General features: G+C 38.9%; 2 protein-coding genes across 5 annotated transcripts in view; both read left to right on the forward strand.

The window, feature by feature from the left end:
* The first annotated feature begins 368 nt into the window (after positions 1 to 368).
* The window catches only part of CHURC1 (churchill domain containing 1), a 42,367-nt gene continuing 27,782 nt past the window's right edge, over positions 369 to 14,953 (forward strand). Inside the window, exons 1-3 of one of the 4 annotated variants that reach the window (XM_021004663.2) lie at positions 369 to 477; positions 11,881 to 12,016; positions 14,677 to 14,747. In XM_021004663.2, the coding sequence (XP_020860322.1) occupies positions 439 to 477; positions 11,881 to 12,016; positions 14,677 to 14,747 (246 nt within the window). In that variant the 5' untranslated portion in view covers positions 369 to 438. Of the gene's footprint in view, positions 478 to 7,635; positions 8,179 to 11,880; positions 12,017 to 14,676; positions 14,748 to 14,953 lie in introns of those variants that run through there. The other 3 variants (XM_078151533.1, XR_013485458.1, XM_078151532.1) reach the window with 3 other exon arrangements.
* On the forward strand, positions 12,156 to 14,744 carry LOC110220640 (uncharacterized). The gene is given in 3 exon segments (XM_078150649.1): positions 12,156 to 12,200; positions 12,305 to 12,544; positions 12,546 to 14,744. Coding segments are annotated over 3 exon segments (429 nt in total). The 3' UTR covers positions 12,690 to 14,744.

Genomic DNA, 14,953 nt, shown 5'->3' on the forward strand with positions numbered 1-14,953 from the left:
TTTGGCCATCCATTTTTCTATGCATTTATCCATTTGTATGTCTGTCTCCCATCCATCCATCCATCCATCCACCCATCCATCCATCCATCCATCCATCCATCCATCCATCCATCCATCCATCCATCCATCCATCCATCCATCCATCCATCCATCCATCCATCCATCCATCCAATTGTCTGCCTGTCTTCAGGAAGCCCCTGCCTACGTCACCGCTTCCCTCATCATTTCCCAGAACCCTCAGCGCCCCGCGGGCCTATTCTCAGGCTCTACCCCGGAGAGCTTCGCTAGGGGGCGGGATTTCGTCTCTCTCCCTGTTTCCGGCTCCCCAGGCGACAGTCACTCGGGGACACCTACGTCAGCCGTCGCCCAGATCTCGCGAGGTTACGTCCTCCCGGAAGTGGCTGGCCGCCGTGACCGAGGGGCGCCGCCGGCACCGCGATGTGTGGGGACTGTGTGGAGAAGGAATACCCGAATCGGGTGAGCCGCAGGGCGTGGGGGCTTCCCCGGACCCCCTGGCCTGGAGCCCCGACAGCTCCGACTCTGTAGACGGGGAAGGAAGGGCTGCCCGAGGTGCGAGCGTAAAAGCAGAGCCCTCCGGCCCCTGGAAGGCGGGATGGGCGGCCCCGGGCGGGCTGACGTTGGTGTCTCCGGGCCCCCGCCCTTTGCCCTGGCGGTGCCCGGCAGGCGCAGGCCCGCAGTGGAGCCGAGTCATCTGATCGAGCTCCTGGGGTTTTCTCTCGGCCTTCAAAGGCCCCTTTTCCATTCATTAAGTATGTAACCAGGCGTTCTGACAACTCATTCATTCAGGGTTTTTTTCCCCCTAAATATATTTTTTTCAACAACTGAACCAGATTTCCCAACAGAGTTTTCCCTTAATTTCTTTTTTCAGTCAACGAAAATCCGCCTCTCTTCCCTACTCCTTTTGATTGTTTTGGTTTGGTTTTCGGTGAGGCAGTTGGGGTTCCTGCCCCTTTTGAGAAAGAAAGAAAGAAAAACAGAATCCTTCCTACAGACACGTGTAGGCAAGCAAGGCAAACCCCTTCGTTGGCCGTGTTCAGAAAGCCCGAGTCCGTTACCTGTCGGGAGGGAGACAGTGTGTTTGATCCCAAGACCTCTAGATTCCAGATTGAGACACATAGTAGGCACTATGCCTGTTCCTTTCTCCTTATGATAGAAAATAACCAGTGATATTTGCGCTGTCTGCCTCACAGGGCTATTGTGAGGAAAGTGCTTTGTAAACCTTAAAGCACTGTAGAAATACGAGTTATTAAAGATGAGAAGTGGTAAAACATAAAATATTAAAGCATTGGACATGAAAAATGTTTTAATCCCTTTGCCGCAAATGTCTTATGTAGCCATTTTGTGTGATTTTTTTTATGCCCATATTTTTCTGTTTAAAGAGATTTCATTAGGAGTGTACCCTATTTTGAGGAATCTTATGTTTGGACCAGTACAGCACTTTATTAAATCTAGAAGGATATCCAGAGATAATTGTGACTCCTTGCTGCCTTAGGGCAAAGAACATCAAATAAGGATTCAAAAGATCTGAGTTATAATCTCATCTCTGCTATTAGTAAATGTGAATTTAGCCAAATCTGCCTAAATCTCAGTCTCCTACTATGCAAAATAGGATAATATATACTCTGCCTACCAGCTGTTTTGTTATGAGAATCAGATGAGAATGTATAGGAAAGTCCTTTGTAAACTACAAAAGGTTCATTTATACAACATAAGTAGAAACTTCTCTGGGCTTCAATTTTTTCAACTGTAAAATAAGGGTTTGGACTCAATCTATGATCCTATGACCCTCCCGAGGAACAGATATATTATGCCCTTGAAACAACTTAATATCAGCATAAGGCTGATTATGTCCTAGAAAAGAGTAATAGTCAATATATGCTATAGGAGTTCAGAAAGGGAGATCAATGTGGACTTCTCTTTTAGAGAGTCTTTTCGATAGTTGAAGGAGAAAAGAGCATTCTAGGGCAAAATGGTACAGTGGAAAGAGTGCTGGGAATGGGTTCATATCTTAACTCTGTCACTGTCTATGTGATCTTGGTCAAGTTATTTAACCTCTATGGGCTTCAATTTCCTGATCTGTAGTATATTACCTCAAAAGTCCCTCTAGCTTTAAATAAATGATTTTATGACCTTATGAACATAAGCAGAAATCAGGAGATGGGCAAAGAACCCACCTTTCCAGAGACTTCATTTTGCACTTCCTTATGCACCACATGTCCTGGCCAAACTGGTCCATGTGCTGTTCCTTATACATGATACTCTATTTTCCACTTCTGTAGCATTGCACAGGCTGCCCTACCCCATGTTTGAAATGCCCTACTTTCTCACCTCTAAGCCTTGGGATCACTAATTGCTTTCAAGATTCAGCTTGTGTGCCTTCCAAAGTCTTTACTGATTCCCTTCTCCTCCCAGCTACTCTGCATCACCAGTGTCTACCTAAGTGCTTTGATTGTAGTAGGCATTTTATAAATGCTTGTTGAATTGAATCACAAACTCAAATAAATGTTTGTTGAGGAAACAACAACTGGGTACGGGCAGAACACTGCTAGGTCCTAAGGGAAATACAAAGTTTTAGATGGGACACAGAATTTCAGAGTTGGAAGGGACCTCAGTACCCACCATCTAGTCCAACTCATACCTGAAAAAGAATACACTCTCTAACATATCTGACAAGTAGTCATCCAGCCTTTGCTTTGAAGAACTCCACTGAAGGGGAACACACTTCCTCCTTAGGCAACCCATTTCACTTTTGTATAGTTCTAACTGTTTCAAAATTTTTCCTCATGCTGAGCCAAAATGTGCTTCTTTGCAACTTTAATTAGTCAACCTGGGGTGGATGAGGTGTTCAAGGAGGACCAGCACCTCTGGTGTAAGAGCTTTCCAAGTCCTTTTCAGGACTGTGCATCTTGGGTATCCACGTGGCACTTAAAACTCACACCTGTGGCTCCAAGAAACGGTAGCACCCACATCCCAGTAAACCATCTCAGCAGACAGGCTAAATTAGATTGAGGGTAACTGACAGGCCACAAACCCATCAGTGAGTTAGCAGGTGTTTACCCCAAGCATGTGCAGACTTCCCCCAGCAGAATGGGCAGATGAGAACAATTTGTTCCAAAGGCCATAAGGCAGCTGAAGCAGGTGTGGAGTGCTTAGAACTTAGACATCAAAGACAAACATCATCTTCTGCATTCTGGGTCATCACCAATCATCCTGATTTTTGTCCTGCCACTGGACTTTGATGACTCAGGAAGAAAGAGCAAAGCTGATGACTTTGGGCAGGGCTTCCTCACTTAAATCCAATTGACCCTCAAGTCAAGACATCACCCAGTGATGTCAATGCCCCTCTTCAAAAATGAAGGACAGACAACAATAGCAGGTGAAATTGATCTGATTTCCTTACTTCCCAATTCCACTCAGCAGACATGAAGTAGGAGCAGATAAATTAGATGCCACCATCTGACATTACCCAAAAATAAAGTTTTAAAGGTAGGGAATGACAAAGTGAGGCGTGTAAGGTATTCTAGAGTAGTTGCTAGTAAAACATTACAGTGGCAAACCATGGAATTAAGGCTGGGTATGGTGGCACAAAAGCAGACTTTGAAATTATGATGTCAGGGCACCTAAGATCAAGAGAAGGGCATGGGGTTGGAGAGATAGAATGGAGGCTGTGGTAAGGGAATTTCAAAGTACTAAATCTTGACAGCTGAGAAAAAAGCCATTGAATTTAACAAGTGGGTTATACAGGACTGAGTAGCATAGTTTCAAAAGAGTAATGAAGGGGTTAAAGGAGGTGCATGTTGAGGAAATAGAAGGAGCAGACATAAATTGCTCATATATAATAGATGGCTAGTATTAGAGGAAAGAAGGAAGGGAAGAAGGAAAGACAGTGACTTGATGGGAATAGGGAGTTGTATCAAGGGAAAGTGTTATGATAAAAGAGACCTAGTTGTACATGTAAAGGTGAAAGGGAAGAAATCGGTAGGGAGGGAAAGAATGAAAATGTTAGCTAGGGAGGGGTTAATGGAAAGTTCCAAATCTGGTATATGTAGGTAGTTGCTAGTTCAGACTGCCAATATGTACAATATTTAGATGTTTCTCTTTTGGATATGTACAGATGTCTGGAGGTTTGTGGTGGGTGCATTTCACAGACAAGCAACAAACTGGCTTGAATTCATTGCAGATGGTGATGTATTTACGAGTTCTTGAACAGAATCATGAACCAAACATGAGAATGGACAGTATTAGTTTGCCAAACCCATTTTTTTTTTGGTACTGAACTCAGAAACAAACTTTTCTTCCCCCAGAAGTTACCTAGTGAACTAGTTTGAAAGAGAACTGAATCTAATTTTGCTATTTTCTAAAACTGTTGTATTAGCACATAATTTGGAACTACAAAATCTTTTCCAAAGTAACACAGAATTATGCCATTTGTGTCCATTCTTTGGTCTAAACTGTTCAGCAGTATAAGAACATTCACTAAAATCTCATTAATTTTAACTAAATAGAGGAGAAGTCGGTCTTAGTCAATGAAAAGTTACTTTACATGTAAAAAATATTTTAATAGTTTTATTACTTTTATATTCTCCACATGCATTAAGTTATATTAGGCTGTTTCTGCATTCAAACTGTAGTCTAATAAAATTCCTTAAAATATCTGTAAATGACTCTCAGTACTTAAATACTCAAATGTTTTGCTTAAAATTTATTATCAAACAGCTATTCCTATTGTTATATCTTCCAAGCAATCCTGAGAGATTATGATGTACAGATGGGAGACAGAGTTTATAAAGTGACATTTTATTCAAATAATTTTTGCACCATAGGGTCTTATACTGGGTACTTTTTAAAAATCTGTTTTCGTAAATCCTTTAAACGTTCACACCATTCTCGTTTATAGTGTTGCAATTTGCACTGTCTGTATAGAAACATTTGCTCAACCAAGTAAATTCAGTACAGTGCCTTTCAGAATTACCACAAATTCCTGAAATTAATTTTGCTGTCATATATCATGAATTGTGTCAGTTCTCACAACATTTTTCCTGGGTCAGGAGAGAGAGAGTCATTACTCACGGCACATGCGTATACATATTTTTTCAAATGCCAGTCACAACTTACCTATATTTCCCAAAGATACTTATTTATTTTTCAACATTATCCACTTGTTTCTGGTAATATTTTGAAGCTGTTGTTGTAGTAGGCTACATATTATTGTGGAATTGGCGTATTCTTTTTTTCTCCCGGTATAAAGAAGCTCTGTAATATTGCATATGTAAATCCACATTCTCAGAAGTCTGATGATTGCGACTATTCATCATATAGGAGACTCATTGACAAAGGTCCCTTGTAGCTTATCTTTACTGCTTTCAGTGATATGGGGCTCAAAAGCCAAGTCCGGAATCTGTATGGTACATTTGTAAATTTAGCTATTCCAAGCACTCGTTTTTTTCATAACACTAAAGTTATATTGTATATCTCTTCTTCCATCCTGCCAATTCCTGAAGTTTGCATTGTGTAAAGGGATCACATATTGTGATAAAATCACAGACACCTGTATGGTGGCATTGTAAGGAAATAGCATTAAACCAGGAATAAGAAGACCTTGGTTGGAGGAGTGGCTTGCTTACTTAGTAACCATTTAACCATGTTATCTAACTTTCTCATCTGCAAAATTAGGATAATAATTCTTGCCTCCTTTCCAGGGTTGTTCTGCAGTTCAAAAGTACATGTGCATATGTAAACTGTAAAATATGTACTTCAAAAGATCTGTGATTTTATTCATTCCACTTATGTGGAGCACAACCTTTCTATTCCTTAAAAGATTTTTTTCATGAGTTCCTGTCACCAAAAAAAAAAATCACCTGATGATCACTGGTGATAAGCCTCATCAAAGTTAGCTACCGCTTGGCCTATAGGACTTGCCAGAACTGGGGTTCCACTGGCATATTCTTACAGAACACAGGGCCACCTCCCTCATCTGAGGAGTCACGACAGTAGGATCTTAGGATCATACTATCTTACAAATGTAAAATGGTATTCTTGAGGGGCAGCTAGATGGGCACAGTGGACAGAGTGCCAGCCTGGAGTCAAGACTCATCCTCCTGAGTTCAGATCTGGCCTCAGACCATATACTAGCTGTGTGACCCTGGGCAAGTCTCTGCCTCAGTTTCCTCATCTGTAAAATGAGCTGGAGAGGGAAATGGCAACCCCCCCCCCGTATTTTTGCCAAGAAAACCCCAAATGGGCTCAGGAAGAGTCGGACACGACTGAACAACAACAAAAGTTCTTGTAGGTATCAAACTGTATGTAGTTTGATTGTTGCTTGGTTGGCTGGTAGTTGGTTATTTGTACAGACTCAGCAGTGGAAGGGACCTTAGATGTGATCTCGTTTACCAATTCCAATTTTGCAGTTGTGCAAACAAACCCAGAAGAAGCTGTTGACTTGCCTGACATCATGCAGCTGCTAGTGGCAAAGCTGGAACTAGAACTCAGTGTTCTTCCTGCTGCACCATGCTGTTTCCTAGACCTAGAGAGATAACTGATCGCCATCCCATTCCCATTCCTTCTTTTACATGTCCATCAGTAGTCATTTTTCTACCTTCTTTTTCCTTCTCTTTTATTATGGTATAAAATTCGAATCAAGTATAAAGTACGTGAGTTATTATCAACTGAAAATGTGTCCTTTTCTCCAGAGCAGTAATTCAATATGCCTACGATTGAATGTGATCCCTTTTTTTTTAATAAAATACAAATTTTATAAAACATAATTCACAGGGCTGTTGGCATGATTACAGTTTCTTGAGGTTGTTAACTAGAAAGTGTTGGAGAATATAAGCTTTTAATTATTGAAAAGTCTTTGGGGAAAACTTCCCTTGAGTCAAATGCCTAAATTATTTTTGTGAAGCATTACCACAAATAGTGTTTTATATATATAGCAAACAGACTCCCTTCAGTTTTGTATTTGTGTCCTATCTCATGGTTTATAGACCTCTTGCTTTCTCTTCCCTACAAATCATCACCTAAAATTAGGAACCTTTTTGGCCCAGAAATCATATTTGACTGAGTTGTGATTATATTAAGAACTAAGAGAAGAGTTATTCTGAAGTTCAACTGAGTACCATACAAGTACAATTAGAAGGCATGGCAGAGTGGATAATACCCTGGATTTGAGAGTCAGGGAGACTAGACTTTGAATACTGCCTTGGTATATAGTGTGAGAAATGTTGATCTATACGTAGTTTCTCCCATACTCTTTTGCAGTTTTCACAGCAGTTTTTGTCAATGAGTTTTTGTTCCGAAAGCTTGGTTTATCATATACTGGATTACTATGGTCATTTACTATAATGTAATGTGTATCTAATCCATTCCACTGACCTACCGTTCTATTTCTTAGCCAATACCAGATTGTTTCATTAATTACCTCTTTATAATACAGTTGGAGATCTGGTACAGCCAGCCCACCTTCCTTCACATTTTTTTTCATTGATTCCCTTGATATCCTTGACCTTTTGTTCTTCTAGATGGATTTTGTTATTATATTTTCTAACTCTACAAAATAATTTTTTGGGGGTCTGATTGACATGGCACTAAATAAATAGATTAATTTAGGTAGAATCGTCATTTTTATTATATTGGCTTGGTCTACCCATGAGCAATTAAGATTTTTCCAGTTTTTAAGTTGTCTTCATATAATTCTTGGGTTTGTCTTGGCAAGTAGACTCCCAAGTGTTTTATATTTTCTGGAGTTTTTTTTTTATTTAGTATTTTATTTTCCCCCAATTACATATAAAAACAATTTTTAACATTCATTTTTGAAACTTTGAGTTTTAAATTGTCTCCCTTCCTCCCTCCCCACCCCTTTCCCCCATTTAGAAGTCAAGCAATTCTATATAGGTTATACATGTGTAATCATGCAAAACATTTCCCTATTAGTCATGTTGTAAAAGAAAACAGACCGGAAAAAAAAAACCTCAAGAAAAATAAAATAAAATAAACTATACTTCAGTCTGTATTCAGACACTGTCAGTTCTTTCTCTGGGGATGGACAGCATTTTTCATTGTAAGTCCTCTGAAGAGTTGTCTTAGATCATCGTATCACAGCTGATGTTACAATATTGCTGTTGCTTCATTCACAGTACATTTCACTTTGCCTCAGCTCAGGTAAGTCTTTCCAGGTTTTTCTGAGAGCATTCTGCTCATAATTTCTTATAGCACAATCGTATTTCATCACAGTTTGTTCACCCATTCCCCAATTAGTGGGCATCCCCACAATTTCCAGTTCTTTGCCACCAGAAAAGAGCTGCTATAAATAGTTTGTATATATAGGTCCTTTTCCTTTTTGTTTTTTACTTTCAACCACCACCTCCCTCAGTCTACCCTCCTTTCTATTAGCCTTTTCTTTTCTCTTTACCCTTTCCGCTTCCTATAGGGTAAGTTAGATTTCTATACTTAACTGATTATGTTATTCCCTCTTTGAACCAAATGTGCTGGGAGTAAGGTTCAAACAATGCTCATCTCCTTCCCTTCTTTCCCTCTACTGTATTTGGTTTTTGTGCCTTTTCAGTGATGTATTTATCCTTGTCTGCCTCCTCCTTTCTTCTTCTCCCAGTACAATTCCTTTTCACCACTTAATTAGGTTTTTTTACCATCACATCAAAGTCAACTTAAACCCACTCTCTCTGTCTGAGTATATCCTTTTTTAAACGTCATAATGACATTACAGTTCTTAAGAGTTATAAGTGTCGTCTTCCCTTTGCAGGGATATAAACAGTTTTCCCTTGTTAATAATATGTTGGGGGTTTTTTTCTTTCCTGTTTACCTTTTTATGCCTCTCTTGAGTCTTATATTTGAAGGTCAAATTTTCTGTTGAACTCTGGTGTTTTCATCAGGAAGGTTTGGAAGTCCCCTAAATTTTGTTGACTTGTCCATCTCCTCCCCTGAAAGATTATGCTCAGTTTTGTTGTGTAGTTGATCCTTGGTTGTAATCCAAGCTCCTTTGCCTTATGGAATATTTTTCTCCTCCGAACTTTTAATGTAGAAACTGTAAGGTCTTGCATAATGCTGACTGTTGTTCCATGGTATTTAAATTGTTTCCTTCTGGCTGCTTGCAGTATTTTCTCTTTGGTCTGGTCATTTTGGAATTTAGCTGCTATATTCCTTGGCATTTTCAATTTGGGATCTCTTTCAGGGGGTCATCAGTAGATTGTTTTGATGACTGATTTACCCTCTGCTCCTAGGACCTCAGGGCAGTTTTCTTTGATGATTTCCTGTTGTCCAGGCTCTTTTCTTCATCATGATTTTCAGTTAGACCAATAATTTTTAAATCGTTTCTCCTGGATCTATTTTCCAGGTCAGTTGTTTTACCCACGAGGTATTTTACATTTTCTTGTATTTTTTCATTCTTTTGTTTCTGTTTGACTGATTCTTTCGCTCTTATAGAGTTATTAGCTTCCATTTGACCCATTCCAATTTTTAAAGAGATGTTTTCTTCTATTAGATTTTGTACCTCCTTTTCCACTTGGTCCATTTAACTTTTTTTTTTGTAGTTTTTTTTTCTTTTTAGGCAATTGGGGTTAAGTGACTTGCCCAGGAGTCACACAGCTAGTGAGTTTTATGTGTCTGAAGGCTGGATTTGAACTCAGGTCCTCCTGACTTCAGGGCCAGTGCTGTATCCACTGTGCCACCTAGCTGCCCCGTCCATTTTACTTTTTAAGGAATTCTTCTCTTCAGTGAGTTTTTTATCTCTTTTGGGATACATACCTAGTAGTGGTATTGCCCTTTGGGCATAGTTCCAAATTGCTCTAAAAAATAGTTGGGGGGGCAGCTAGGTGGCACAGTGGATAGAGCACCGGCCCTGGATTCAGGAGGACCTGAGTTCAAATCGGCCTCAGACACATAACATTTACTAGCTGTGTGACCCTGGGCAAGTCACTTAACCCCATTGCCTAGCAAAAAAAAAAATAGTCGAGGGGCAGCTAGGTGGCACAGTGGATAGAGCACGAGCCCTGGAGTCAGGTGGGCCTGAGTTCAAATCCAGCCTCAGGCACATAAAACTCACTAGCTGCGTGACTCTGGGCAAGTCACTTAACCTCAATTGCCTCACCAAAAAAAAAAAGAAAAGAAAAATCGTTGAATCAGTTTACAACTCCACCAACAGTATATTAATGTCTCATTTTCCCCACATGGTCTCCAACATTTGTCATTTTCCTTTTCTGTCCTATTAGCCACTCTATGAGGTAGTACCTAAGAATTGTTTTGATTTGCATTTCTCTAATCAGTAGTGATTTAGAGCATTTTTTCATATGGCTATAGATGGCTTTGATTATTTCATGTGAAAACATATCTTTTGATCGTTTATCAACTGGGGAATGACTTGTTTTTTATAAATTTGACTTAGTTCTCTGTATATTTGAGAAATGAGAAATATATCAGAGAAATTTGCTTCAAAATTTTTTTCACAGTTAGGATTGCTAAATGTATTTCCTTCCATTATGTTTCACCTAACCCCCATTTATTCCCTCTCTCCTTTCACCCTGTCCCTCATCAAAAGTGTTTTGCTTCTGACCACCCCCTCCCCGGGTCTACCCTCCCTTCGAAGTATCCCCCCCCCTTCTCTTATCTCCCTTCTTTTCATCCCTTCCCCTCCTACTTTCCTATAGGGTAAGATAGATTTCTGTAACTCAGTTGAGTGTATATGCTATTCCCCCTTTGAGCCAGTTCTGATGAGAGTAACTTTCAGTCACTTCTTCCCCCCCTCTCACTTCCCCCATCTTCTCCTCCACTTAAAAAAGCTTTTTCTTGCCTCTTTTATGTGAGATAATTTACCCCATTCTACCTCTCCCTTTCCCTTTCTCCCAGTGCATTCCTCTTTCTCACCCCTTAATTTTTTTTTTAGATGTGATCCCTTCATATTCAATTCACACCTGTGCCCTGTCTATATATAATCCTAACTGTCCTGATAATGAGAAAGTTTTTGAGTTACAAGTATCATCTTCCCATGTAGGAATGTAAACGGTTTACCTTATTAAGTACCTTATGATTTCCCTTTCCTGTTTACTTTTTTATGTTTCTCTTGAGTCTTATATTTGAAAGTCAGAATTTCTATTCAGCTTTGGTCTTTTCCTCAAGAATGCTTGAAAGTCCTCTATCTCATTGAATATCTATTTTCCCCCTCTAGAGTTGTCTTAAATGGGATTTCTCTTTCTATCTCTTGCTGCTGGACTTTGTTGGCAATATACATAGAAATGCTGATGATTTATGTGGGTTTATTTTGTGTCCTGCTACTTTGCTAAAGTCATTAATTATTTCTAATTTTTTAATTGATTCTCTTGGATTATCTCAGTTAATATTACAGAGTATTAACTACATGTTCCATTTTTAGTGACTTTTTTAGCATATTGCTTATAGGATCAAAGATTCAGGGCAGGAAAGGACCCTAAAGATCACATAATCCAATCCCTTCATTTTTTCAAATTAAGAAACTGAGGCTCAGAAAGATTAAGTGATACTGTTTAAGGTCACACAAGCAATATATTATGATATTTCATCAGTGGCAAGGTACAGTTGGGATCCTCTTACATGTAAAGCTGCATCCTTTAGATACTTGGAAAGCTAATTCTCTGAACTCCAGTTTGATATAGAGGGTCCTGGCCCTTTTTGGAATGTTGTTTGATACAGTCTTCAAGTGAGCAAATTTGAGGTCATAATTTTGTCTAAAAGCCTTGTCTCCAAGTTCATTGACAATTTTTTCACTAGTAATTTTGAAGTGAAAATGTATTATTGTTATTTTAAATAGTATATCTAAATGCTGTAATACCTCAGGTTAAAAATAATTTATTTTCGTTTTAATTTTTGGTATTTTAGGGTAACACTTGCCTGGAGAATGGATCTTTTTTGCTGAACTACATAGGCTGTGCAATGTGCAATAAACGGGACTTTATGCTGATTGCAAACAAATCCATGAAAGAGGAAGATGGAGAAGAAATAGTTACCTATGATCGTAAGCAGGCTTTGTTTTCTTAATAGTGACCATTGGTTAGTAGATTTTAGTTTAATTAAGCTGATCTATTATGTAAATAGAAATTTAGGTTTAAGTTTTTGTGTTATGTGAAGTGCTTTGTTTAGCTTTTAAGAGGAAAATGGTCCTCACCTATAAAATAGGACTGTTCACCTCCAAAATTGCTGTAAGGAAAGCCCTTTGAAAACTGTAGAGAAGTCCCAGCCTTGCTTGACTCCACCGAGGTTGGACTTGCACCCACCGCCAATCCCACCATTTCTGCAGTGGTAGGCCAAGACCACCAGACCGGACCGAGTAGAGCCCAGACCGCCGAGGTGCGCTACGAAGCAGCTACCTCCTAGCCGGCCTGTCCTCGGCGGCAATGATTCTCCAAACTCCAAGGACCTGAAAAGGATCTTGGACAGTGTGGGCATCGAGATGGACGAGCGGTTGAAGAAGGCCAGCAGTGAGCTGAGTGGCAAGAACATAGAAGATGTGATCGCCCAGGGGAGCAGTAAGCTGGCCTCCATCGCCCACTGGTGGTGCAGTCGCTGTTGCTGCCAGTGCTGGCTCTGCTGCCCCAGCTGTTGGTGGTACAGCCCCTGCTGCGGAGGAGGAGAAGGAAGAGAAGAAAGAGGAGTCTGATGAAGACATGGGCTTTGGTCTCTTTGACTGAGCACCCACCCTGATCCTAGAGCAAATAAACCTTTTATTTAAGGAAAAAAAAACTGTAGAGTTTATCTAAATGTGAACTGCTATTATTATTCAACAGAATGTAAACTCATTGAGAGTAAAGATTGTTTCATTTTTTTTGTTTTGTTTTGTATGTCCAGCATGTAGTACTGGGATATAGTAGGTTCTTTAATAAATGCTTGTTGATTGGTTGATTCTACATGAGGCGATTTCCCAGATAATTGAAGCCTTCACAAACATGAGGCAGGTGAGGCATTTGCTTACAGAGTCAAAGTTGAGGGGACAGAAAACATAAAATATTAATTTACTGTCCTGAGCACACCTTGCCCTTAGAATAGTGGGGCATTATTTTATATTTTGGCCTCAGTTACAAATTAGCTGGTTATGGTACTATACTGTAGGGTTGATTGCCCTGGGTTGCTGTATGTTTTGAGTTATTATATGCCCTTTTTAATTTTTCTGTTACCTTCCTCACTTTTCCCACACTGGCAGTGGACCTGCTTCTGTTAGGATCTCATCCATCTCTTCTAGTCTGTTCCTTCTAGTATTCTGTACTTGGGGAAACCAAATTTTAAAGAAAAACAAATAACTTAACTTATGACAATTATGTGTAAAGTGAAAAGAAATAGTCCCAAAATGAGGGTCATAGGGTCTCTCCCCTGAGTCAAGTATATGAATTTATTGCATGAATTTTATGACAATCTTTTACCCATTGAGAGTCTTTTTGGGAGGATTATTTCCAGGTTCTTAATTGTCCCATATTTTCAGGGTAACCAAATAATTGGAGTGACATATTACTCTCAATAAAGGATTTGGGGATGGGGGAGGGATGGGTAGCAACCCTTTAAAATAGATCCAGGGAAGTGGTAAGGTAGTATAATTTTTTAAAGCTCTCCTTTTCCTTTGTGTATCCTTTTAAACTTTTTTTAACCATTAAATTTGTGATGTAAATCAAATTTACCCAACCCTAATTCTGATTACTTATTTTTAGTTCATTGCAGAAGTATAGTTACCATCTCATTTTTTAATTTATTTTAAACTTAAATACAAAATGAGAAAAGAAAAAAATTGCCACGTACATAGCAGAATACAAGAGAGGATTCGGTACAAAACAGTTTCCATTTCAAGAAAGCCTATGTATAATAAACACTACACATTGTTTTTCAAAACTGCCCAGCTTTTCTTTGCTTCCTTGTAGGTTTTCTTTTGATATCTGCTGTGTACTTTTTACTTTATTTTTTCCTCTCCTGAATATGTATGTGTGTGTGTGCATATAGATATGTGTTTGTGTGTGTTTACATATATATACACACATACATAGACATCTATAAACATACACATATATGTAAGACCATACTATGCTTATTTCCACTTGTCATTTATTTCTGTGAAGGTGGACAGCATCTTCTTTCATAGGTCTAAGTCTTTCCATGTTTTTCTAAATCAACCAACTCATCATTTCCTATATCACAGCAATATTCCAACCCAATCACATTCTGTCTGAGAGATTGTCTGTGAAAGTTATTTCCCGATTTTCTGCATTCCATTCTTAAGCTGCATAGGTTTCATTTATTTTATTTATACAAGAAAATTTTAATTTAAAGCAATCAAAATTATCCATTTTACATTTCAACAGTGCTCTTAACTTATAGTTTAACACCATCTCATTTTTGAAAATAAAATATCTTTTGTATATTTGTACAAGTACTGTGAGTTTGAAACTTACGTTTAAATGTGTATTCAGTGATTGCCTTATGGCTTTGAGTGGGAATTATATATATACTTTCAGGCCACAATTTTAGATCTTTAATTGTAAAATGGTACAATGGTACATCTCTTTTTGTTCTTAAATAAAGGTAGATATGACAAATTTAGCTAAGATTCTTTTAAAGCAATTGCCATCTAAAGAGAAGACTGTTACTGTTCTAAGGCAAATGAATAATGTGTTATGTTTCCCATTTGTCTTGCAGATGTGTGTAAGAATTGTCATCACATAGTAGCCAGGCATGAATATACATTCAGTGTCATGGATGACTATCAGGTAAATATCTTATGTATTTGGAAATTTTTTTTTTAATATCTATAAAAACCTAGGCACAGTACTTACAAGATACTAGCAGATAGAATCACAGATTTACAGAGTCTCAAGGGGACCTCAGAAAGCGCATATCCCACCTATTCCTGAGCAGGAATCTTCTCTCTCATCATCCCCAAATGTGATTGTGTAGCCTTCACTTGAAGCCCTAG

Source organism: Phascolarctos cinereus, unplaced genomic scaffold (assembly GCF_003287225.1).
Source record: "Phascolarctos cinereus isolate Bilbo 61053 unplaced genomic scaffold, phaCin_HiC Scaffold_3;HRSCAF=262, whole genome shotgun sequence".
NCBI lineage: Eukaryota > Metazoa > Chordata > Mammalia > Diprotodontia > Phascolarctidae > Phascolarctos > Phascolarctos cinereus.